The sequence below is a fragment of the Panthera tigris genome, chromosome D2 (genome assembly GCF_018350195.1).
Source record: "Panthera tigris isolate Pti1 chromosome D2, P.tigris_Pti1_mat1.1, whole genome shotgun sequence".
Taxonomy (NCBI): Eukaryota; Metazoa; Chordata; class Mammalia; order Carnivora; family Felidae; genus Panthera; species Panthera tigris.
In genome coordinates, this window is record NC_056670.1 from 44057245 (window position 1) to 44084562 (window position 27318).

At 37.7% G+C, this 27318-nt stretch overlaps 1 protein-coding gene across 5 annotated transcripts in view; it reads right to left on the minus strand.

The window, feature by feature from the left end:
* Positions 1-27318, minus strand: part of WAPL (WAPL cohesin release factor) — a 92926-nt gene that overhangs the window by 24723 nt on the left and 40885 nt on the right. For all 5 annotated transcript variants that reach the window (XM_007093137.2, XM_042961175.1, XM_042961174.1 and 2 more), the window contains 4 exons: positions 3917-4012; positions 2482-2634; positions 2099-2235; positions 1273-1384 (listed from right to left, as the gene is read on the minus strand). In XM_007093137.2, coding sequence (XP_007093199.2) covers positions 1273-1384; positions 2099-2235; positions 2482-2634; positions 3917-4012 — 498 coding nt within the window. The remainder of the gene's footprint in view (positions 1-1272; positions 1385-2098; positions 2236-2481; positions 2635-3916; positions 4013-27318) is intronic.

Genomic DNA, 27318 nt, shown 5'->3' on the forward strand with positions numbered 1-27318 from the left:
GCTAAAAGCTCAAAGTCTGGACTGTGCTTCAGTTTCTGTGTCTCCCTCTCTCTCTCACCCTCCTCCACTTGCACTCTGTCTCTCTCTCTCTCAAAAATGAATAAACATTAAAAAAAAATGTTTTCACATTAATATAATGTGCTCTCAAAATCATTGAGATCAGGCAGTTATTAACATACTCTGCTTATAATAGATACTAAAAGCCAGAGTACTGAGGTAATATATTTTAGGTAACCATTAATATTAACAAAATGGTCTATGTTGGGATAGTCTAACATTTGGAATATTTTGTACTTACACTTATTTCATATGTACAGAAACTTAATTATCTAAAGATTTAAACTCTGATTCTCCCAAAGTAGAAAAATTTTTGACTAGGTGACTAATTAAATGCTTACAGAACAAATTATTTTTAGAAATTAGGATGTCACAAACTAAGAAATTAGTATAGGCCTTGGGAAATCCACTGCCCCCAAGAGCACACACTAATGCCTTGGTCCTCTCCTAACTGTGTAACAAAGCAAATTAATTCTTAGTTCTTTTCTCTTCCTCTCATTGTTCTGTATCTGCTACAACTTGGCAATGGAGTTCTCCCAACTCAGGGTTAAGTACACTGTTTTCAGTTTCAGAATATTCACTATCAAACTGTGTCACCTAATCTGCATTTAAAACATAATTTCCTTGAGCAAAAATATAATAAAATGATCTGAAAACACCACTACTGATAATGATAAATAATTTTTTTCCCAATTTGAAAAATGTTAAACCCAACTTTTATTACATATGCTTGATTTTTAAGAGATAGTGTCAAAGCCATAATGAAAATGAGATTTCTTTTCACAATGGGCTAGAACTAGATTCAACATCCAAACAAAATGTCTAAATATTTTTTTTTTAATTTCAAACCATTTTTCTCATGCTTTCAATACAGTAATTAAAGATTTTTTTTTCAGCATCTTATGATTAAAGGAAATCAATGCATACAGAATTAAATATTCAGTATAGCATGGCATAGTATGTTAGGTATGAAATCAGAATGATGTTTTAATAGTATAAATTAACAAATTAAGAGAAAACAGGGTCATGAGAAAACATCCTTAAATAATGTATTAAGCAAAAAACTTCTAGCATTAAGCTCTATATATTCAGCAAATAAAACTAACTGAAACCAAAATTAGGAAATACTCATATATGAATAACCAATATTTTTCAATAGCTAAATAGACTAAAATTTTAAAATAATGCTTCCTAATCCCAGAAACTTAAAAATACCTGATGGTGCTGGGAATCATCCAAGGTTTTAAAAACCATTGCTACCATTCCGTGTGCTCTCAGGTGCATTCGAAAACTGGGCATGGCACATTTAGTAGCCAAGCTAATAACACTAGGAGAAAACAGACTAGGTTAGGGGGACTGAAAATAGCTAGTGCATTAGTTTTTTGTTTGTGCAATACCAAAACAAGCAAATGGGGAGAGGTGAGGGGTGTCAAAGCACTACCCATTGAGATCACAATATAAAACACATGGGCAAAATGAATTATTAAAAACCTGTTGATGCATAGTGATTAGGTATGCTATATTAAAAAATGTAACTAACACACAGTAGTCTTTAGTGTATTACTACTATCATTAAAAGCGAAAGGTCTCAGCTACTTTTTGTAACTAACACTTTTGTTGTATCAGGACTATAGACAATGTTTGATTGGATATATTCCAATTGACTGGATAATTCAAACTAAGATATTCAATCTATTACAGTATGCAAAAGATGATCCAAATCAAAACATGCTTAAAACAAATTTATTACTTGTCTAAAATTTAGGGATGAAAAATAACTTTTTTAATGATTTTTTAATGTAACACTTCTTTTAAGCATCTGTAAACTGAAGCCTGTACTATGCTAAATGGCTACGATCATCCAACTTTCCATTGTCCATGTAGAATCAAGTTCCTCATGAGAAATCAATCACATTCTAACTTATCACTGACTATAAAATACATTCATAATAAACTCACAAATGTTTGGCTCTACTCGGCTGGAAAGTGTTAATAAGATATAGCATGCACATAATTATCAAATATAAAAATAAGATCTTACCTAAGGCAACGTGTGTTTAGAGGCTGAGTGCTCTTTAAGCCACTTAACAGGTACTCAATGTCATCAGTGAACTCTTGATTTTCACCAAATTCCACCACATCATTGAAGTGCTTCACATGCTGAACAACTGTATATAACTGCCAAGAAAAATAAGTCCACCTCTTTTATAACCACGAACTAGCAACTTAAATCTACGGGCTTGCTGTACTTCATTTAAAAGTGTATAAAACAATTCAATAGATGGCAACTAAAAGAAATGTTTTTAAATCATTGGTAGTACTAGGAAAAGATAAGTTCGTGGATATCTGTTCAAGACATTAAAAGGCTAAATGTTACATACAAAAATCTATCCACGTGTAGTAAAACTGTATATAGCTGCTTACTTCTTTGTCTTCTTTTCTGCATTTCAGTGCAGTAACTATATCTTGGTAGGGCTGAGTAGGTATTGTCACAGTTTTTATCACTTTGGGTGGTGGTGCAGGAGCCTTAAAAACTCCATCATCTTTTTGATTTGGTTCCTTTGAAGACAGCCTCACCTATTAATAAAGGTATTAAATTATTGTTCTAAATAAATATAAAAAATAGTAATAACTCATCTACCTAGTAAATTTGGCTTAAAAAAAAAAGTGGGAAAAGCCTCTGAAAGGTCATAAAGGGCTACTTTGAAATTCCATGCACTACTAGGTAAGACTCAACAAAAGAACCACTCGGGAATTCTTTCTGGTCTTTTTTAACCTCAGATTTCACAGACAATCTATTATTTGTCTCCAGGACCATTAGAAGGAATAAAGAACCACAATTACATACATAACACTGAGAAAAGCTAGGAAAGGGAGAATCGAACTACAACAGATAGACAAAAGAACTTTTAAAGTACAAGAATCCGGGGGCGCCTGGGTGGCTCAGTAGGTTAAACATTTGACTTCGGCTCAGGTCATGATCTCGCGGTTTGTGAGTTCAAGCCCCGCGTCAGGCTCTGTGCTAACAGCTCAGAGCCTGGAGCCTGCTTCAGATTCTGTATCCCCCCTCTCTCTGCCCCTCCCCCAATCATATAATGTCTCTCTCTGTCTCAAAAATACACAAACACTAAAAAAAAGAAAAGGTACAAGAATCTTCAATTTAGGGTATAAATAGTCATAATAAAAGGCTGGTATATAATTACTAATACACACAATGATGATTCTATACTAGTAAGCACAGTTGAATATACTCAACTTAAGGAGACAGGGAACTATATATATAGAGATATCTATCCCTAACTCTTTTGAATTCATCACTTGATAGCTCCAGATGACTGAGGTATTATCATTAACCTAGAAATATTAATCTACGGTCCTTTCAGTTATTCTGAAGAAAATAATTTGATAACCGTTTCAAATGTGTTTTGAACTGAAAGGTATTACTGGAATGAAGGATAAAGCTCTCCTCTGAAAAGTAAATGAACCACTCAAAGCTACTCTAAGATCTATGTAGGATGTAATTTATAATATAGCTCTAGTAGCTAATTACAAAATTCAAATATGGAATAATTTACCCTTAAAACACTAAATACAGTAATTCCAGAAAATGTGGGTCAAGGGTAAAAAGTGGTCCAATATTTTTTAAGGCTCTTATCTATAAACTAGTAGCACCAGATTTTCCATTATCCTGTCCATAATCCTCACTTTTCCAATGATTAAACTGAAGCCACTCAATTTTAATGAGGAAGTCCAAAACACACTGTTGAAATCAAAGATTTTCAAACTGTGAATAAAGATAGCAATGGCTTAATTTATAATCTATTAAACAAAAATGAAATAAAATGTACAGTTCACTTACTGTGGCACTCTGAGGTTTTACTATTGGTGGCCCAGGCAGCTCTTCCGAGTCTGGATGGTTCCAATGTCTGGCATTATATACAGCTTTTGTAGGAGACTAGAGAGATGAGAAAAAGGTCACCTGTTTCCTTATTTTGCATCATTATAAAAGTAACTCATTTAATAAATAAAAATTCACTAAGAATAACTTAAATACATAAACATATATCCTAGACAAAGCAGGACAGACAATACCTAGCTTGTATTCCCACCGTGCTCTCATGCCTATGGAATCACTGTGGTATTCTGCCACAAAATCAACAATTAGTGCTGTGGGCAACTATTACCAATCTTGTACTAACTTACTTATCAACACAGTCTACTCAACGTATACTGTATTCCTCCTACTACTGGTTCATGCTCCATATTCTTCCAGTGGTGGAAATAAAGCAGCTTATGAAAAGTAATAAAGTTCCGTATATTCATATGTAAGTGAAACTATGGGGGGCCAGATGAGTACCATTACTGAGAAGTTTTCAAATTTTTTAAGAGTAGTTACATATATTTAAATAGTTAAATATTAGTAGTAACTATTAGTGTAAATTAGTAGTTACAAATTTTTAAAAAGTAGTTACATATATATATTTTAAAAAGTAGTTACCATATATTACATAACATATATTACATACAGTGGAATCTAAAGCAGTACTACGTAATACATATATGATTTCTGCAGCAAAATGTCTGCATATTCACATGAAGTGGGATAAAGATATAAACGAACATGCTCCACCTCAGTCCAGGTTAGTGTGCTGGCAAATTAATTTAATATAAACAAAATAACTTTCAATTTTAACATTCTCAATTTCAGAATTGAGAATAAAGAACCATGAACCCCTATAATCAAATCCATAGATTAAATCTGTATGAAAAGCACAAAAATCTTCACTTTTAAAAGGTGACTGATTGGGGCGCCTGGGTGGCTCAGTCGGTTAAGCGGCCGACTTCGGCTCAGGTCATGATCTCGCGGTCCGTGAGTTCGAGCCACCGCGTCGGGCTCTGTGCTGACAGCTCAGAGCCTGGAACCTGTTTCAGATTCTGTGTCTCCCTCTCTCTGACCCTCCCCCATTCATGCTCTGTCTCTCTCTGTCTCAAAGATAAATAAACATTAAAAAAAAAAAAAGGTGACTGATTAAACAAAAGCTGAGAACACTTTTGCCATTCTTTACAAAAGTTATGTTTCAAGTTTGTTCTTTAATCGTCAAATAAATGTTTGATCTCCTTAAGAGATCTTCTGTTTATAAGAGTATAACTCACACTTTCAGTACTACAGACAAAAAATAGAAGTACAAGTTGGGAGGTGCCTGGGTGGCTCAGTTGGTTAAGCACCTGACTTGATTTTAGCGTTCAAGTCATGACCTCATGGTTCTGTGGGTTCGAGTCCCATGTCAGGCTCTGCGTTGATAGTGCAGAGCCTGCTTGGGATTCTCTCTCTCTCTCCCTCCCCTGCTGGCACTAGCTCACTCTAAATAAATATACAAACTTAAAAAAAAAAAGTACAAGTTGGGAAACATACTTTTAAGACAGGCCAAAAATTTACATAACAAATAACCTTCTTCCCTTACTAGCTGCAGTAAACGAACATAACAGGAATCAAGCATCAAAGTTATCTTTTTCCAAATACTATCTTTAAAACAACCATGTTGTGACATCAAGGTAACAGTGTAAGCTCTACAATAACTAGTTTATTGAAAGATAAAGTTTAAGTTGATTTGCATATTAAATGTGTCAGAAAAATCGTAATACTAAAAGGAATCCTACTTTGAAACTTGCATAGTCTCTCACCTATACTACGTATATAAACCCATTATTCTTACAAACCGGCTTACATAAAGTGAGGATGCATTAGTAATCTAAAGCAATTTATGCACTCCAACAATGATTTAATCAGGCCTCTTGAGGTACTACCACATAGAGAAGATCCAGCATGAATTTTAAAATCTAGTTCTCAGGGTGCCTGGGTGGCTCAGTCGGTTAAGGGCCGACTTCAGCTCAGGTCACGATCTCGCCGTCCGTGAGTTCGAGCCCCGCGTCGGGCTCTGGGCTGATGGCTCAGAGCCTGGAGCCTGCTTCCAATTCTGTGTCTCCCTCTCTCTCTGCCCCTCCCCCGTTCATGCTCTGTCTCTCTCTGTCTCAAAAATAAATAAACGTTAAAAAAAAAATTTTTTTTTAAATCTAGCTCTCTACTTCTTACTGTTCTTCTCTCAAACATCAGCTATATAATCCATATGCCTGCTAGTTGTTAGATTCTTCATTTAAGCAACTTCTGACACCCAAAGCATAGTAGTGAGCCCAGGAAGATAAAGGACATTTGGAAAGAACAGGTGCCTCAAAGCCCAATCACTATACTTCTTTTTAAAAAGCACTGATCTCCAATAATAATCTTCTGGATAATAATAAGGTATCTGGTTTCACAGGTAACAAAACAGCAGGGCAGATCTAAATTAAATAGACCACCTTCCAATTAACTGTGAGTGGTGATATACCTAAGCAGACTTAGGAACCAGATGGTCTGTGTTAAAATCCAGATGAACAGTGAGCTCTACTATTAGTTACTAAACATTTTACTTATCTGAGGATTAAATGAAAATATATAAAACATTTAGAAGAGTGCCGAAAAGAATATGTGCTCTGTTAAGTATTAGCTATTATCAATAATATTAATGGTAATAGTTGCTAAGTGATGATGTGTAATTCTGACACTAGCATCTCCAAAAGAAAATTGGGAGTATGTGGTCTATTCATCTAAAAGAGAATTGCAATGAAGAAATGAAATAACTGACATGAAAACACATCTTACCAAGTATTACTGTTATAAAAATCAGACTGGGATACACTATTCTAACTCATCTCAAAAGTCTTTGAACAATATCATTGATGAATACAGATGGAAAAACTCTCAACAGAATACTAGAAAACTGAATTCAACAGCACACTAAAAGGATCATATACCATGACCAAGTGGGATTTATCAGTGGAATGCAAGAAAAATTATCAATGGAATGCAAGAATAATTCAAAATATGAAAATCAACCAATGTGATAAATCAAACTAACAGAATGGACAAAATTCTGTCCATCATCACAATTTGGTGCAAAAAAAAAAAAAAAAAAAGCATTTGACAAAACTGAACAGCCTTTCATGATAAAAACACTCAACAAACTAGGAATACAAGGAAATTACCTAAATATAATAAAGGTCACATATTAAAAGCCCCAAACTAACATACTCAACAGTAAAAAACTGAAAGGTTTTCCTTCAAGATCAGTATTAAGGCAAGAATGGCCATTCTCACCAATTCTATTTAACATAGACATACCAAAAAGGAATTAGGCAAGATAAAAAAAATAAAAAATATACAAATTGGAAAAGAAGTACAATTTTATCTGTTAATAGATGACACAATCTTGTATGTAAGAAAACTCAAAAGATTCCACCAAAAAAACCCCAAACTGTTAGAACTAATAAATATATTCACTTAAGTTGTATGATACAAACTCAACATACAAAAATCTGTTGCATTTCTATACAATTAAAAAAGAACAATCCAAATCCAAAAAGGAAATGAAGAAAATCCCATTTACAAAAGCATTAAAAAAAAAAAAAAAAGAAAGAAAGAAAAAAGAAAAAGAAACCTTAGGAATAAACTAAGGAAGCAAAAGACTGTACACACTGGCAGGTACAAAACATTACTGAAATAAATTAAGGAAGACACAAATAAATGGAAAGACATCTTGTGTTCATGGATTGTACGGCTTAATATTGTTAAAATGGCCATACTACCCAAAGGGATCTATAGGTTCAATGCAATTCCTATCAAAATCCCAATGGTATTCTTTACAGAAAAGATAAAACACAAACTTAAAATTCATATGGAATCACAAAAGACCTTGAATTGCCCAAACGATCTTCACAAAGAACAAAAAAACTGGAGGCCTCACACTTCCTGGTACCAAAACACATTATAAGGCACCTGGGTGGCTCAGTTGGTTGAGCATCCGGCTGTGGCTCAGGACTACATCAAACTGAAAGGTTTCTACACAGCAGAGGAAACAATCAAAAGAATAAAAAGGCAACCTATAAACGGAAGAAATATTTGCAAACCATATATTTAATAAGGGGTCACTATCCAAAATATATAAGGAATACCTACAATTCAATCTCACAAAAAACCAAATCAAAACTGATTTAAGAAATAGGCAAAGGACTTGAACAGAAATCGCTCCAAAGAACAGAAAGAAACAACAGGTTTTTGAAAAGTTCATCATCACAAATCACATGTGAAATGTAAGTAAAAATCGTAATAAAATATCACCTTACACCCATTAGAATGGACATTATAAAAAAAACCCCAGAAAATAACAAGTGTTGGCAAGGATGCAGAGAAAAACTGGAATACACGTGCACTGGCTGGTGGGAATTTAAATGGTGCAGCCACTATGGAAAACAATTGAGGAACAGGAGATTCTTCAAACACGTTAAAATAGAACTTCCCTCAATAGCCAAACTATGGAGAGAATCCAAATGTCCATTGATTTATGAATGGATAAAGATGTAGTGTGTACACACACACACACACACACACACACACACACACACACGATGGAATATTACTCAGCCATCAAAAAGAATGAAAAAGAATGAAATCTTGCCACTGGCAATAACATGGATGGAGCTAGAGAGTATAATGCTAAGTGAAATAAATCAGAGAAAGGCAGATACTATTAGATTTCACTCATATGTGGAATTTAAGAAACAAAACAGATGATGGGGCAGCTAGCTGGGTGGCTCAGTCAGTTGAGCATCCAACTTCAGCTCAGGTCATGATCTCGTGGTTCATGGGTTCAAGCCCTGCAGCCTGCTTCAGATTCTGTGTCTCCCTCTCTCTCTCTCTGCCCCTCCCCTGTTCACACTGTCTCTCTCTCTCAAAAATAAATACACATTAAAAATTTTTTAATTAAAAAAAAAAACAGATGAACATATGGGAAGGGGGAGAGAAGAGAGGGAAACAAAACACAAGAGACTCTTAATGAAATCAAACTATGGGTTGACGGAGGAAGGTGGGTGGGAGATGGGCTAAATGGGTGATGGCTATTAGGGAGGAAACTTGTGATGCGCACTGGGTGTTGTATCTAAGTAATGAATCACTGAATTCTATCCCTGAAACCAATACTGCACTGTATGTTAACTAAAAAATTTAAATTAAAAAAAAAAAGGAAAAAAAATAGAACCAATTATCAAAAAAATTCAAATCAAGATCTTGAAAATTTTTCACTCTAATGGTCACTGTAGCATTATTCACAATAGCCAAGAGGTGAAAACCTATCAAAAGATGAATGGATAGGGGCACCTGGATGGCTCAGTTGGTAGAGCATGCAACTCGATCTCAGGGTTGTGAGTTTGAGCCCTACGTTAGGTGTAGAAATTGCTTAAAAATAAAATTTAAAAAAAGAAAAAAACCACGGATACAGAGAATGTGATATATCCATACAATAGACTCTTATCAGCCATAAAACAGGAAAATCCTATCATATGCTACAAGACTGATAAACCTTCAGGATGTTATGCTAAATGAAGTAAGTCTAACAGGACTAATACTGCATGATTCCACTTATGTAAGGTATGTTAAGTAGTCAAACTCATACAAAAAGAAAGCAGAGTAGTAGCCAGGACCTTAAGGGAGGTGGGAAATAAGGGGCTGCTGCTATTCATTGCATACAAAAAAATAATATAAAATGAAAAAGTTCTAGTGTTCTGTTGTATAACATTGTGCTTATAGTTAACAATAATACTGTATTGTACACTTAGAAATTTCCTAAGAGGGTAAATTCCATGTGGTGTTTACCAAAATAAATTCTTTTTGAAAAGCCCCTAAAGCCTAACAGGATACAGAATAACCAAATAACTTATATTAAAGGGACATATTCAAGGAACTTTCTATTTACTCTGTTGAACAAAGAGATTTAGTAATACTGTTATTTTATTTTTTTAATGTATTTATTTATTTATTTTTGAGAGAGAGCGAGCAGGTATGGAGGCACACATGGGGAAGGGGCAGAGAGAGAGAGAGGGAGACAGAAAATCCAAAGCAGGCTCACAGCTGCCAGGACAGAACCCTATGTGCGGCTCAAACTCATGAAAAGATGAGATCACGAGATCATGACCTGAGCCGAAGTCGGACACTTAACTGACAGAGCCACCCAGGCACCCAGTAATGCAGTTATTTTAAAAGTTTTTGTAGGGTGATTGGGTTGTTCCATTGGTTAAGCATTCACCTCTGGATTTCAGCTCAGGTCATGATCTCAGGGTTTGTGGGATCAAGTCCCACATCTGCTTGGGATTCTCCTCTCTCTCTCTCTGCCCTTCCCCCCACTCATGGCTCATGCTCTCAAAATAAATAAACTTTAAAAAAAGGTTTTGACTTTTTACCATTTTAGTACTTAACTAAATGAAAGTGGATCTAATTAGATCCTCAACTATTATTTCAAAGTTTTACGTGATTAATATAGGTTTAATAAAGGGAGGAGATGAAGATACATACTATTATCTAAAAATTAAAATAAAAAAATCTGCAGGTAGCATGCACATGGACACACAAGGGGCAATGGTTGGGGGTTAAGGACAACACTGACAGACTCTGAGCTCTTTACATCATTCCAAAATGATATATGACAACTGCACATGCACTGAAGTGAATTGTTTATGGAGACTACACAAAAATACTACGTCACATGCTAAGGTCACTCAGTGAAAGTGACTGTGTATAGTACCTGCAAAAATACCACTTAAGAATTGACTTTTCATGGAAGATGAAATCATCCTTATCATTCAGCAACCTAGCTAAGTTTAAACTAGGTCATTCTGACTGCACCACTACACTACGCTTACCTTTAATCTCGTTAATTTTATTCTCGCTTAAAAACCAGACATATCACATTAAACAAATTCCTTAACTTTTCGCTGTGTTAAAATATTTGTGGGTTCTGTTTGTGCTGTAATCTAATAAGGAGAATATTACAAAATAAGTAAGAAAGCTCCTTAAGAATACTCAAACATTTGGGGTGCCTGGGTGGCTCAGTCGGTTAAATGTCCGACTCTTGGTTTCAGCTAAGGTCATTATCTCACAGTTTGTGGCTCAGAGCCTGCTTGGGATTCATTCATTCATATTCTCTCTCTCTCTCTCTCTCTCTCTCTCTCTCTCTCTCTCTCAAAACAAACAACAAAAAAGGAGCACTGTAACATTTTTTAAAGTTAAAATGTTCATTTATTTTAGACAGGGACAGAACGTGAGTGGGGAAGGGGCAGAGAGAGGGAGACAGAATCCAAAGCAGGCTCTAGGCTCTGAGCTGTCAGCACAGAGCCTGATGTGGGGCTCAAACTCACAAACCATGAGATTGTGACCTGATCTGAAGTCGGAGGCTTAACCAACTGAGCCACCAAGGCGCCCCTTATATTTCTTTACATTTATTTATTTTGAGAGAGAGAGAGAATGTGAATAGGAGTGGGCAGAGAAAGGGAGAAAGAGAGAATTCCAAGCAGGCTCCACACAGAGCCTGATGCAGGCTCAAACTCACAAACCGTGAGATCATGACCTGAGCCAAAACCAAGAGTCAGACTCTTAACCGACTGAGCCACCCAGATGGCCCAAGAATACTCTAACATTTTAAAGATCTGGAATCATTTTAACATATTTCAATCTTAGTAATCTTAAACACATACTATTTTATTCAACTATCCAGGGGCACGACAAACAAGAACCCTAAGTACAACACTCTATTAGAGCTAAGGGAAAAACATTCCAGTAACAGACCTATGGGAGCATTTATCCATGAGAGAGAATCCAGTTTCTATGAGAACAATGGATAAAAATTGGGTCTTTACAATTTTAATGCCAAGGCCATGCTTAACAGATTGGCTTATTGAATCATAATTACAAAGCAGAGGAAAGAATTCCTTCACCAAAAGCTAAGAAGAAATGACAATATTATGCTATCCTTCACTGAGATGGCTCCCAAAAGGGAAAAAAATTGGATAATTGCTTTTAAGCCATATGAATTTTTTTAACAGTACCAAATTTATTTCTGAGTTTTAAAGAAGACTATGTACTAAATGAGGACAAAAATAGTAAGCTGATTAGAATTCATCTAGTCTTACCCACACAAGGATATCATGAGAACAGAATCACACTCTAACCAGTAATTCAATCAGCAGGCTGTACAACGAAATGAGTTCTGAAAGAATCAAGTGCTGCAACACACAACTGTGTGTGTGTGTGTGTGTGTGTGTGTGTGTGTGTGTGTGTGAGTGAGAGAGAGAGAGAGAGAGAGAGAGAGAGAGAGAGAGAGAGAGAGATCACATGCACACATGCGCCTGTGGTACTTCAGTGGCAATTCAAAAAGGGGAAATTAAGTCTGGCTTTAAAAAAACGTTAAAGAGTTTAAAAATTTTTTTTTAATGTTTATTTATTTTTGAGAGAGAGAGAGAGAGGGACATAGTTAATCAGGGGAGGGCCAGAGAGAGGGAGACGCAGAATCTGAAGCAGGCTCCAGGCTCTGAGCGGTCAGTGCACAGCCCATGTGGGGCTCGAACTCACGGACCGTGAGATCATGACCTGAGCCAAAGTCAAACACTCAACCGACTGAGCCACCCAGGTGCCCCTTAAACATTAAGGAGTTTTTTAGAAGATGGATGATAGCAGAGGAAATCTGAGGGAGAAAGGTTTACAAAGATTAAGATAACTGGGGCGCCTGGGTGACTTAGTTAAGCATCCAACTTCGACATCTCACGGTCCCTGAGTTTGAGCCCCGTGTTGGGCTCTGTACTGACATCTCAGAGCCTAGAGCCTGGAGCCTGCTTTGGATTCTGTGTCAATCCCACCCTCCCCAGCTCTCTGCCCTTCCTCCACTCATGTTCTGTCTCACACAAATAAATGTTTTAAAAAAAAATTTTTTTTAAACAAAGATTAGGATAACTTTTAGCTTTTTATTTATTTTTTTTAAAGAATGAGTGATATCTTTTTTTTTTAATTTTTTTTAATGTTTATTTATTTAGTTTTGAGACAGAGAGAGATAGAGCATGAACGGGGGAGGGTCAGAAAGAGAGGGAGACACAGAATCAGAAGCAGGCTCCAGGCTCTGAGCTGTCAGCCTAGAGCCCGACGCGGGGCTCGAACTCACGGACTGTGAGATCATGACTGGAGCTGAAGTCAGACGCTTAACCGACTGAGCCACCCAGGCACCCCCTTTTAGCTTTTTAGAACTTTCCTTTAATTATAATCACATAATCTCAAGTTGTTCCACCCTATTACAAAAAAAAACCCTTAAAAAGATTTTCATGTGTTATTAAATATTTAGGTTAAATTATTTGAGGAGAAAAAGGCAGATATCCCTAAATTAAATAGAAAATGTACTTCTGTGATGCCTGGGTAGCTCAGTAAGTTGAACATCTGACTGTTGATTTCAGCTCAGGTCATGACCTCACAGGTTCCTAAAATGGAGCCCTGCATTGGGCTCTGCACTGACATCATGGAGCCTGCTTGGGATTCTCTCTCTCCCCCCTCTCTCTGCCCCTTCCACGTACATGCAAAACCATGTGCACGCATGCACACTCTCTCTCAAAATAAACAAACACTGGAAAAAAAAAACCACACTGCTAAGAACAAGACATTTATAATAGATTAATACAGAGCACTATGCAGAGAATACAGTCTATAAGTACAAGGGAGAAATCTGAGCTTAAAATCTCTTCTACTGTATTCAATTAAACTCCGTAAATACCTTTTAAAGAAATGGCCTATTTTTATGAAAAAATTGTTAATTCCTAGCTACATGAAGAACAAGGCACACTACTACTCAGTTATTTGTTGAGTATACATCAAAAGTGTAACTGGTAGCAATGACTTTATAGAAACAGGCCATGACCGGGGCACCTGGGTGGCTCAGTCGGCTGAGCATCCAACTCTTGATTTCAGCTCAGGTCATGATCCCAGGGCCATGGGATCTAGCCCCATGTCAGACTCTGCACTGAACGTGGAACCTGCTTAGGATTCTCCCTCCCTCCCTCTCTCCCCCTCTCCCTCTAAACTAAAAAACAGGTGGGGGCAGGGGGGACGCTTCGGTGGCTCAGTCGGTTAAGCATCCACTTCAGCTCAGGTCAGGATCTCAGGGTTCATGAAGTTCGAGCCCCTCATCGGACTCTCTGCTGTCAGCACAGAGCCCACTTTGGATCCTGTCTCCCTCTCTCCCTGCCCCTCCCCTGCTTGTGTGCTCTCTCTCAAAAATAAACATTAAAATAATAATAATAATAATAATAACAACAACAACAACAACAAAATCTTTTTAAAAAGAGGCTGTTGTAGGGGTGCCTGGGTGGCTCAGTGGGTTAAGCATCTGACTTCGGCTCAGGTCATGATCTCGCGGCTTGTGAGTCTGGGCCCCAGGTCAGGCTCTGTGCTGACAGCTCAGAGCCTGGAGCCTACTTTGGATTCTGTGTCTCCCTCTCTCTCTGGCCTCCCTCACTTGTGCCCTGTCTCTCTCTCTCTCCCTCTCTCTCTCCTTCTCTCTCAAAAATAAATTTTAAAATGTAAAAGAAAAAAAAGTTAAAAAAAAAAAGGTAGGCTATTGTCATGTTAGAATTTAAAATATCATAATTTGTGCATAAACTGCAAAATATCCAGATAACAAAGCATAAATTCAATCCTTGGCACTTTATGAAAACTATTACAACTTAGCCTACAATTCAACAACTATAAAAAATACTACAATGAGCCATGATAAAATTATCAGCTGAATTAGGGGCATCATGTTTTATAACTAAAAATGTCATTAAGTATATAATGGACCAGATGTATTAAGCTGAGGATTATCAAATTTAGAAATATGAAAAGAGAAGCCATAAATATCCTGAGACACCTATGGCTTGAAAACATTCATTTCCTCTTCTTTTTCTTTCACAATATGTAGTTAGAGGAACACCTGGGTGGCTCAGTCAGTTAAGTGTCCAACTTTTGGCTCAGGTCATGATCTCACTCTGAGTTTGAGCCCTGTATTGGGCTCGCTGCTGGCAGCAGAGTCCACTTTGGATCCTCTGTCCCACTCTCTCTCTGCCCCTCCCCTGCTCAAGCATGCAGGCGCTCACTCTCTCTCAAAAATAAATACACATTTAAAACTGTCTTAAAAAAAAAAATAGGTAGCTGCACACATGCTTGTCCTGATTTTCCAACCTCTCTTGCTGCTTGTGTGGCACATGACTAAGTCCAAGTCAATGATGAGTGAACAGAAGTACAGTACACCTTGTGGGTCCTGGTCTAGGAATGGATCACTGCTCATACCTTCCCATTCCTTCTATACGCTTTAATAGTATAGAGATGACAGAACACTATCACAGAGGAAACTCGACTCTGACAATACAGCAACTTGAAAATAGTCCAGAGGTAAACAGCCAAGGACTGAGAAAAGTAAGCTACCTACTTAAAAATTTATTTGGGGTGTCTTTTATAGTAAGCAAAGCTAAATCCTAAAACACCTGAATAATCTTCAGCTGAAATTAGGACCAAATAATTATAGTGATGTACTGAATATACAAAATTTTACCAATACTGTATTTGTGTATCTACATAACCTACACATGTGTAACTACAATTTAAAAGATGTAAACAGGGGCACCTGCTGCCTGGGTGGCTCAGTTGGTTAACTGTCCGACTCTTGATTTCAGCTCAGGTAATGATCTCACAGCTCATGGGTTCAACCCCACATCAGGCTCTGCATTAACAGTGCAGAGCCTGCTTGGGATTCTCTGTCTTCCTCTTTCCCTGCTCCTCCCCTGCTCACACATTCACTCTCTATCTCAAAAATAAACAAACGTTGGGGCGCCTGGGTGGCACAGTCGGTTAAGCGTCCGACTTCAGCCAGGTCACGATCTCGCGGTCTGTGAGTTCGAGCCCCGCGTCAGGCTCTGGGCTGATGGCTCGGAGCCTGGAGCCTGTTTCTGATTCTGTGTCTCCCTCTCTCTCTGCCCCTCCCCCGTTCATGCTCTGTCTCTCTCTGTCCCAAAAATAAAAAAATAAATAAAAAAATAAATAAATAAATAAAATAAAAATAAACAAACGTTAAAAAATAAATAAATAAGAGATGTAAACATGTAAGAGAATGGACAAACAAAAAAAAAAAACAGGAAAAAATGCAATCCAAACCCAACATAAAAAAAATTAGAACTATATATACTCTGAGGATAAACCCAGAGTGATTTCCAAGAGTTATTAAATTTAAAAAAGCACAAAAGAGCACATACAGATGTTACCTTTTATATAAGAAGGAAGAAAAATGAGATAATTTGTGCTTATTTTTTAAAAAGGAAACACAGGGGTGCCTGGCTGGCTCAGTAGGTAGAGCATGCGACTCTTGATCTCGGGGTTGTGAGTTCAAGCCCCACATTGGGCATGAAGCCTTCTTTTAAATAATGAATAAGATAGGAAACACAGAAAGGATAAAGTAGAAAATAATGAAGTTGGTTCTCTACACAAGGTAGGTGATGGGCTGAAACATATCTCAACGACGTGACTCTTTTTTTTTTTTTTTTAATTTTTTTTTTTTTCAACGTTTTTTATTTATTTATTTTTGGGACAGAGAGAGACAGAGCATGAACGGGGGAGGGGCAGAGAGAGAGGGAGACACAGAATCGGAAAAAGGCTCCAGGCTCCGAGCCATCAGCCCAGAGCCTGACACGGGGCTCGAACTCACGGACCGCGAGATCGTGACCTGGCTGAAGTCGGACGCTTAACCGACTGCGCCACCCAGGCGCCCCAACGACGTGACTCTTAACTTACCTTTTTGTGTATTTGTGACTTTTGGAAGCATGTTACCACTGTAAATATTCAAAAAACAAATCAATAAGAATGGAAGGGGAAAAAAAAACTAAAACTGGAAGCAAGCCAGAAAAAAAAAAAAAAACGTATTCATAATTCAAATGAATACCAAATACACTGAAGAAAAAACAGAAAGACAGACTAAGAGGCAGGCAGACAGAACTAATCAAAGCAACTTACAAACATACTATTTCACTTAATATCCTCAGTGGGTAGCAGCACTGGGTGGGGCAAATACAGGATTGCAAAAATTAAAATAAAAATCCTGAGTACATTAGACTTATTGTAATACATGGACAAAGCAATTCTCTATTTTAGGTGTATTGTAGATATTGTATTGTAGGTGCATTGAGTCAATGTGTTGATGTTGCTGGGAGTCAAGGTTAAGAGAGAAGGCAAGAAAGAACCCTATGGGGATAGATTAATATTGGAGATAGTATGCATTCGTGATTTTTAGAACAGATATATGCATATGCAGAAACATGTATGCAGGTGAACATATACATGCATGTTTTCTACTGTCATCTGCTAAAAGGGCCAAGAAGCAATGAGCACATCTAGTGCCCAGATCCTAGTCTCTAATACCACTGCCCATAGGGAAGAGGGACTCATTAGAGAATGAAACTGATTCCAGGGCTAGAGCAGAGGTACAAGATGAACCTGGAATATTGTGTTCTGCCAAAAAAGTACAGAAGTGCTCATACAGAAGATGGTTTGTTACAGGCACAAAAGAGTCAGCTTTAAGAGGCCAAAAGAGGACAAATTTAGCTCCAAAATAAGTAATGAATTATAAGCCATTAAAAGAGAGAGAGATATTCATAAGTCTATACTGATAAAAGAAAAAAAAAAGGGAGATGGGCTCATGCAGAGTGCTGAAGAATGTGGAGGGAGTGTGAGAGATGGGGATTATTTTGTAACCAGCATAGTAATAAACACTGGATCATCAAAGAATCATCATGTATACTAAATCTAAGAGTATAGTCTAATGAAAGATAGGGTATTTGAATAGTCTTAAAGTATCTCCTCAAAGACTGCTTTTTAGTTGCAAGGGAAAAAAATAGTTATATACAGTAGAGGAATAGACAACCCCTTGTGTGGGTGATCATAATGAACATCCTCCAGATGTGATACACTGAAAAGAATACACCATCACTTATGCAGTATCTGGATCTAGAATGAATAACATGAATCCAATCAAGATGAAGCTTGAGACTAAACCAAAATGAGATGCTTTTTCTTTAAGGGATCAGGTGTGTCAGAGTCATAAAAGATAAAGATTATGGAAACACTCCAGTTTTAGAAGAGACTAAAGAGATTTAACAGCTAAATGAAATACCTCACCCTAGACTGGATCCTGTACCAGAAGAGAAGAAAATGCTACAAAGGACATTATTGTGTCAGCTAACTAAATTGAAACAACAGTTTAGGTAAAAATATTGGAACAATGTTAAATTTACTAGTTTGAGTACTATGATGTGGACCTAGCACTGAGTAGGAAATGCACACTGTATTTAAGGGTAAAAGGCCAGGATATATGTGACCTAAATATCCAAAAAAAAAAAAAAAAGTACGCAAGTATATGGATGTATACAGACAAATATAGACAAAGAACAAATGAAAAAAATACATGTTACGTTAGTCAGGATAAGGAGTGTTCTTTGCACTATTTTATTTTTCCAACTCTTCTGTAGTTTTGAAAATATTTCTGGGGCACGTGGGTGGCTCAGTCTGTTAAGCATCTGACTTCCACTCAGGGCATGATCTTGCAGTTCGTGGGTTCGAGCCCCACATCAGGCTCTGTGCTGACAGCTCAGAGCCTGAAACCTGCTTCAGATTCTGTGTCTCCGTCTATCTCTGCCCCTTCTCCACTCACATTCTATCTCTTTCTCTCAAAAATAAACACATTAAAAAAAAAAGGTGGGGGGGAAGTATTTCCAAATAAAAAATTTTAATTTAAATTATTTTCCAAATTAAAAAAAATGTAAGTTCTCTTAGGGACACCTGGGTAGCTCAGCTGGTTGACTGTCAACTCTTGATTTCAGCTCAGGTCATGATGTCGTGCTTCTTGAGTTTGAGCCCTTCATCAGGCTCTGCACCGACTGCAATATGAATGCTGGGATTCTCTCTCTCTCCCTCTCTCTGCCCCTCCCCAGATCCTGCTTGCTCACACGCATGCCTCCACTAACATGCACTCTCTCTCTCTCTCTCAAAATAAGTAAACTTAGAAAACCTGTAAAATAGAGAAAGTAGAAATTAGGGCACCTGGTTAAGCTGGTTAAGCGCCCAACTCTTCGTTTTCACCTCAGGTCACGATCTCACGCTGACAGCATGGAGCCTGTGTGGGGTTCTCTCTCCCTCTCTGCCCCTCCCCTGCCCATGGTCTCTCTCTCTCTCTTACTAACTTAAAAGAAATTTTTAACTTTAAAAATAAAACAAGGTAGAAATCTTTTACCATTGTATCAGTTAATATTTTAATTTCCATGAAGCAATTATATCAAATGCAGATAAATTAAAGAAAGTAGGAAGTCAAAGAGTAATAAAAAAATGAATACAACCTTAGAACAGGCAATCTTACAAGTGGGAAGGGATAAAGATATCCTTCACTAATAAGCTGAAATTAAATACTGTTAATTAAGTAACCTACCAATAACAAATGAAAGTTTTTTTAGGCTTATTTTTTTTCCCAATAATTTCTACACCCAATGTGGAGCTCAAGTTCATGACCCCAAGATCAAGAGTCGCATGCTCTTCCGACTGAGCCAGCCAAGTGCCCCAACAAATGAAAGTTTAATAGCAATACCTTACTTGGTTGAGATACAGAAAAAAATAAAAATATAACCCATACTTGGCCCAAGGGTGGTAAGGGTTTTCTATTTTTAATAGTCCTTCCTAAAAAGTAAAGGGGCCACTAACAACCATCTCTGCCCCAGCTTCTAAGCTTGAAGTTGTATTTGTGGTAGGCCCTAGGAAATCTATCAAGACAAAAGGCTTGAATTTTGTCTTCACCTCATTCTATTCCTTACTGTTTCTTAATATAATTTCCTCATTTATTTTTAACCTGGTCCTACCAAACTTCTATCTGTATATTTTCTCCAATGTTTTTTATATAGGCAACATATAAATCATAATTAAGCATAAATAGATACAACTGTATTTCAATTTGATATAAAATTTCAAATCAAGTCAAATTAAAAGGCTAAAACAGAAAAAACAAGAGACAGAAACAAGAATGGACCATTAGTTTTGGAGATAATCCTTATATGCTTTTTTTTTTTTTTTTTGATGCTATTTTGAGAGAGCGAGAGAGTGAGAGCGAGAGAGCGAGAGAGCGAGAGAGCGAGGGCGAGAGAGAGACAGCGCGCGAGAGAATCCCAAGCAGGCTCTGGAACCTGGAGCCTGATGCAAGGCTCGATCCCAGGAACCATGGAATCTTGACCCGAGCTGAACCAAGAGTCAGATGCTTGGGGAACCTGGGTGGCTCAGTCAGTTAAGTGTCAGGCTTCAGCTTGGGTCACGATCTCATGGTTTGTGGGTTCGAGCCTGACACTGGGCTCTGTGCTGACAGCTCAAAGCCTGGAGCCTGCTTCAGATTCTATGCCTGCCTCTCTCTCTGCCCCTCCCCCACTCTGGCTCTCTCTCTCTAAAATAAATAAACATTTAAAAAAAGTTAAAAAAAGAGAGTGAGAGAGAGAGAGAGAGAGAGAGAGAGAAATGCTTAACTGATTGAGCCACCAGGTGCCCCGATTCTTTTATTCTTAAGTCCTCATGAAGAGAGAAAAACCTTATTTTTTAGACTTCAAGGATATAGAACATAATGACTATCATAACACATACATGAATCTAGAGTTTACATTTCTGGACACAATGTTGTAACAGGGACCAAATTCACTTTGCCACATGAAAATAACAAACTGAACAAAAGCTATGAAACAGTTTTCAGACAACGGACATCAAATAGCATACAACACAATGATCCCTAAGAAGGCAAATATATAAGGTAAGCCCTATAATTGCCTGGGTTCCCAGGGAGTGACACAGGAAGGAAGAATTCACAGTCCAACCAGTAGCAGTCTCTCTTACGGAGATGGAACCAGGAGCCCGGGGAGATGAAGGTGGCTAGTTTGTACAGCACAGTACCAGAGAAGAGAGCTGTTCAAAGAACTCTGGATATACAAAGGGGCCCCACCGAATATGTAGCTGAGTAATGATGAGCAAATATGTGAAGAAAGTACCTAAGGGAAAGAACTTCCCTCAGAAAAGCAAGGAAACAATCCCTAGGCTGTTCTTTCTCAGAGCTGGGGCAAGTTCATGTCCCCACTAGCCACAGTGAAAAGCCTTGTAATTCAGGGGAATCAGGTGATATATTTTTTGGGGGGGGGAGGGTGAACCCTAAAAGCTGCTCACCCATCTAAAATTTAAATGCCTTGTAAGGATCAAACATAACTTAAATGTATCTCAGAGTAAGTCAAATCATATAAGGAAATATCCAATGCCCAACAAAGTAAAAGCCTAAATGAGTAGGATTCAATCAAAGATTATCAGGCATGCAAAGAAGTAGGAAAATACGACCCATAATACAAAAAATCAATCCACAGAAACAAACCCAGAAACAATACAGATGATAGAATCAGTAGACAAGAACATTAAAAAATAATTATAACTATATTCCAGATATTTAAGATAAAGGAAATACTGAATATATGAAGTAGACAATAAAAATACAAAACAGATCTAAACTTTCAGAGATGAAAATTGTAATGGTTGGGATTAATACCTGATACACACTACAGAACATCAAAATGCAATAGCAGAAACAATCAAAAATACAACAGAAAACAAACAGACTCTTAACTACAGAGAACTGATGGCTACCAATGCGGAGGTGGGTGGGTAGGGATGTGTGAAATAGGTGATGGGGATTAATGATACACTTATCACAATGAGCACTGAGTAATGTTCAGAACTGCTGAATCCCTATACTACTGGGAACTAATAGAACACTGTACTGTTAGCTATACAGGTAAATAAAAATACAGTAATACAGATTTTTGATTCATTAAAAAAAAGAAAAAGGTGAAAATATCCCATTCTAGCTTGGAGGATCTAAGTTACTTTGAAGAAATGCACAGCTTTAAATAAAGAGTTTATGGACACAACCCACAATTACTTTAACTTCATAATTTCCAAGTAAACTGGACCCCTGGGTCCACTTTGCAGCCCAAACCTCAAATTGATCTCTTCACAAACAGCACCACTTTGCTGTGAGCCTCTCAGACACCGTTTCATTTAAGTTTCGCCCAAACTCCCCAGTTCCCCCAAAATTCTACAAAAACTATTCTTTGGTAAGATGCTCCATCATTCTTCTGGTGTGCAGTATGCTTTATTGCCATAAGCCAATAACATTCTGTCAGACTACAGGTTTTAGCAGCTGATTTTTGGCTGACTGAGGTAGGACTAGTGTAACTCAAGTTCTGAAAGGGGGATAAAGAAAAAAGTATTTGAAGGATATTGGCTGAAATTTTTCCAAATCTGATAGGCTTACCAATTTTGAAATAATAAATATATATGTATTTAGTACTAAATATTCCTTGCTGAAAGATACTTCCATGAATCCCAGCAATAAACATTTATGAACTCGTTCTGTAGCTCAGACACTGAGAATGTGAAGGTAAAAAAATATGGTCACCATCCTCAAAAAATTACACATCTTTTGTTAACTTGTGATCATCATTAGCATGAAGTCATCAGAGCATCAAGAAAATAAAGTCTAGCTAAGAGTTTTCTGGATGTCTGAATCCAATGAACTCTAAATAAAATATATTACAAACTGGAAAGACAAATTCCAAAAAATAAGCACCCTAATACGCATGTACACACTCTTTGGCTAAGTGTCAAATGTATGTCAAAGCTATCAGGTTCTTGATAACCTACAGCTATTATTTTTTCATTTCAAACTTCATTTTCCGGGAAATAAGTTACAGAAAAATATTTGGAACTTTCAAACTTTAAAGGCACTTGAACTATAGAAAATGAAAAGATTAATAGTACTTTTATTCTTTATTAAAATCCTTCCAGACTAAAATATTACAAGAAAAAAAAAAAAAAACCACAAGAATAAATCAAGAAAATAATTTGTATTTTCCTAAGTCTTTATGTAAATCAGATCAACAATTTAAGTACCTGATTTACTATTTAAGCTAAATTCTACCTATATAAAAAGGTGACAGTTGCTTCTGCTTTGAAACAAACACAATGATGAAATATTAAGACTAACCAAAAGTTCTCATAGAGAGAAAAACATTCTACCTCAGACAGCCTTTTATAGACTTATTCTTTTTTGTATCCTCAGCACCTAACACAGTGAAAGCAAGTATTATATGTTTAATAATAAAAACAATCACAAAGAAAAGCCAACTAAAACTGACCTTCTTTCACACCCTGGATCAGCCAGAACATGCTCAGCTTCAACAACTCTTTGGATCAGCCACCTAGGAGCTATAAATGGGTAGTTGTGGCCTTTTACTTGTACACTTTGGCCAGTACCCCCATTAGCAAGCTGATGGCTAGAGTCTTTTTTTTTCCAGGCACCACACCCATTTATATCTCAGGTTTCTAGTCCATGAGAATATAGTAAATTTCACACTACCACCTTGATGACTGGATCCCAGGATGATCAGTGAATCCCCAGGCACAGAACAAAGGTAATCACGGGTAAAACAATTTGATAGAAAAATAAGCTACTTTATGAGAGTGAATTTTAACTGCTGAAGGAGGATACTGTGAAGGAACATCTGCTCTTGGGTGGGAGGTGGAACTACTTGTCCTTTAAAAATCTCTTCTGTTGTAAGAGTTGACAACCTATATAAATTCATTTTATGAAACAAAAAAATGGGCTTATAAAATTATAAAGTTACACTTAACTTTAAAACTGCAGCTTTATGTAATCTTAACAAGTATAATATATAGCCACAATTTACACTGATAATCAAATTTTATTTTATTTTTTTTAATGTTTATTTTTGAAAGAAAGTGAGAGAGTGCGGGGGGGGGGGGGGTGGGCAAGAGGATCTGAAGTGGGCTCCTCACTGACAGCAGAGAGCCCAACATGGGGCTCAAACCCATGAACCATGAGATCATGACCTGAGCTAAAGTCAGATGCTCAACTGCCTCAACCCAGGAGCCCCAATCAAATTTTAATTCAATTACTCAGAAGCCCACTATTCAGTATCATACTGAATGACAGAAAGGAAGAAAAAAATAAAGTCCACAAAGTTCCTTTGAGAGTCAGATAAAAGATGCTACCAGATGGGCCCAACACTAAACTATAGGAAAATGATAAAAATGAAGATACTGGGTAAGTATTTGAGAACTGAAACAGAGACTGACAAATACAATTAGTTTCATCAGTGACCCAGCAGCAGTCTTTACTAGCAAAATAAGATGGCCAAACTCCCAGGTAAAATATAACCCTCCAAGCACTGAAGATTAGTTAGGATGATCACACAGATAATGGGGCAGAAAGAAAAGAGGGCAGAAAGGCAGCAGCTGAATGGAAAGCTAGAAATCAAACAAAAAGCAGGGAAAGCAAAAGAAATTAAGTATATTAGCACATATATGACAACTGCAAATAACAGAATGCAGGAAAACGATATCCAACAATCAGAAATAGGATGGCACTTTTTTTTAATGTTTATTTCTGAGAGAGAGAGAGAGAAAGAGTACAAGCAGGGGAGGGGCAGAGAAAGAGGGAGACAAGAGAATACGAAGTGGCCTCTATGCTGGCAGCAGAGAGCCCAATGCCGAGCTTAAACACACGAACCATGATATCATGACCTGAGCCTAAGTCTGACACTTAACCAACTGAGCCACCCAGGTGCCCCAGGATGGCACTTTAAAAACAAACAAAAAAAAAAGGCATCAAAATTGACAAATGACCAATAAAACCATATATAGAAACAACAGGCACTTAAATACAGATACATTCCAACCTAATTCCTCAAACTCTCATTTTTTCCCTCCCTAGCAAGTGACAACTTTTCTGGGTAATCATTTCAACTATTCTTTTTTTTTTTTTTTTTTTGGTAAAGTTTGTTTGTTTATGTATGTATGTTTATTTTTGAGAAAGAGACAGAGCGTGAGTGGGGCAGGGACAGACAGAAAGACATGGAATCCAAAGCAGGTTCCAGGCTCTGAGCTGTCAGCACAGAGCCTGACGTGGGGCTTGAACTCATGAACGTGAGATCATGACCTGAGACGAAGTTGGATGCTTAACTGACGGAGCCACCCAGGCGCCCTTTATTTATTTATTTTGAGAGACAGAGAGAGAAGGAGGGAGAATCCCAAGCAGGCTCCACAATGTCAGCACAGAGTCCTACTCGGGGCACCACAAACCGTGAGATGACGACCTGAGCCAAAATCGAGAGTCAGACGCTTAACCAACTGAGCCACCCAGGTTGCCCCTCAACTATACTCTTACCAGAAGTTTTCCTCACCCTGCTCATCTTCATTCTGCCACATGTGTTCCCCTACCCAGCCCTCAATCCTGTGAACAACCCTTCTCTGTATCCCTGGTTAGGTGCTGGGAAAGATTATCACAGCAGCATACTTAAAACATAAATGTTTTCAGGGTGCCTGGGTGGCTCAGTCAGTTAAGCATCCGACTTCGGCTCAGGTCATGATCTCACCACTCGTGAGTTCGAGCCCCACATCCAGCTCTATGCTGACAGCTCAGGGCGTGGAGCTTGCTTCGGATTCTGTGTCTCCCTCTCTCTCTGCCCCTCCCCTGCTCATGCTCTCTCTCTCAAAAATAAACAAACATTAAAATTAAAAAAAGTTAATGTTTTCTAACATGAGCAGATGGGGAGAGGGAAGAGGGACCTCCTCTTGACTAGTGGCACTAAAGCTGAGGAGATGGCCTGTGTTGTCAGGAAACTGGTTATTACACGAAGATTGAGAAAATATATAAATATGTTGACAATAATGGAAACCAGATTTCTGTCAGCAAAGTGAAGTAAAATGTGGAAAGGCTAGAATAAAACATGGTGTTACACTCGAATTTGAGTTATCAGTGTGAACTCATGGTTCTAAATATAGATACAAAGTGTGTGTGTGTGTGTGTGTGTGTGTGTGTGTGTGTGTGTGTGAGAGAGAGAGAGAGAGAGAGAGAGAGAGAGAAAGGAAGAGATGCATATATTTACATGTGGGGAGAGAGAGAGAGAGAGAGAGAGAGAGAGAGAGATGCTTCCCAGCTCTGTCAACTCAAAGAAGGCCTAGAATGACAACACAGGAGAAACAACCATACCTAATGACCAGACTTTTATTTCTAAATACCATTTTCCACTTTTCCACTGAACAAAACAGGGGCCTTTAGATAAATGGGTGATGTCAGGGCTAGGAATGTATATGATGAGTCTTGAACATCTCAGCAGGTCAGTAAGAAATGCAAAACAGTTGGACACATCACAAGTCAGTTTGATGAAACATCCACCTGCCAAATCCACAACAATCTGAGTGTTGAAATAATGATAGTATCATTTAAATAACAGTAACAGGGGCGCCTGGGTGGCTCAGTCGGTTAAGCGGCCGACTTCGGCTCAGGTCATGATCTTGTGGTCCGTGAGTTCGAGCCCCGCGTCGGGCTCTGTGCCGACAGCTCAGAGCCTGGAGCCTGTTTCGGATTCTGTGTCTCCCTCTCTCTGACCCTCCCCTGTTCGTGCTCTGTCTCTCCCTGTCTCAAAAATAAATAAAACGTTAAAAAAAAAATTTTTTTTAATAACAGTAACAAATGATTAAATAAAACAGGAATCCATGTTCATACTGACATAAAGAAATGAATATATAAATATATAATTCACATATTCTTACATACATGGATGTGAGGAAAAGATCTATCTTAGAGGAAAAGGCCAACTGCTAATAACTGTAGAAGGAATGATGTAATTAGGAAAAATCACTCAACAACCATCACAGTAAAAAACTGATCTGGGCAAGAATGAGTGCTAAAACTAGTGGATCAAAGTTTAATGAGGAAAGCTGAGGAACCTGACCAACACCAAGGGATCAGTTAATATCAATAGTAATGGTACAAACACAACTGTGTGCCACCTGATATGATGCAATGAGAACAGAACATCTCTTCTGTGGTATTTCTACCAAATACATATAACCTAAATCACAACACAAATTGAGGGTCGTTCTACAAATAACTGATCTTAACCCTTCAAAGATGTCAAAGCCATAGAAAGACCAAGAAAGAAAGATGTTCCAGATTGAAGGAGACTAGAGACTTGTCACAACAAAACACAACATGTGATTCTGGACTGGATCACAGGCTCTTTGGGAGAAATGTGGGGCATTTATTTTGCCATAAAGCCATTATTGAGGCAATTGGTAAAATCTGAATGGGATCTGTGACTTAGACTGTATTACAGTATCAACGTCAAACCAACTTCCTGGTTGGGAATGCTGTAGCTACAGAGGAGAGTGCTCTTGTGTTTTAAAAG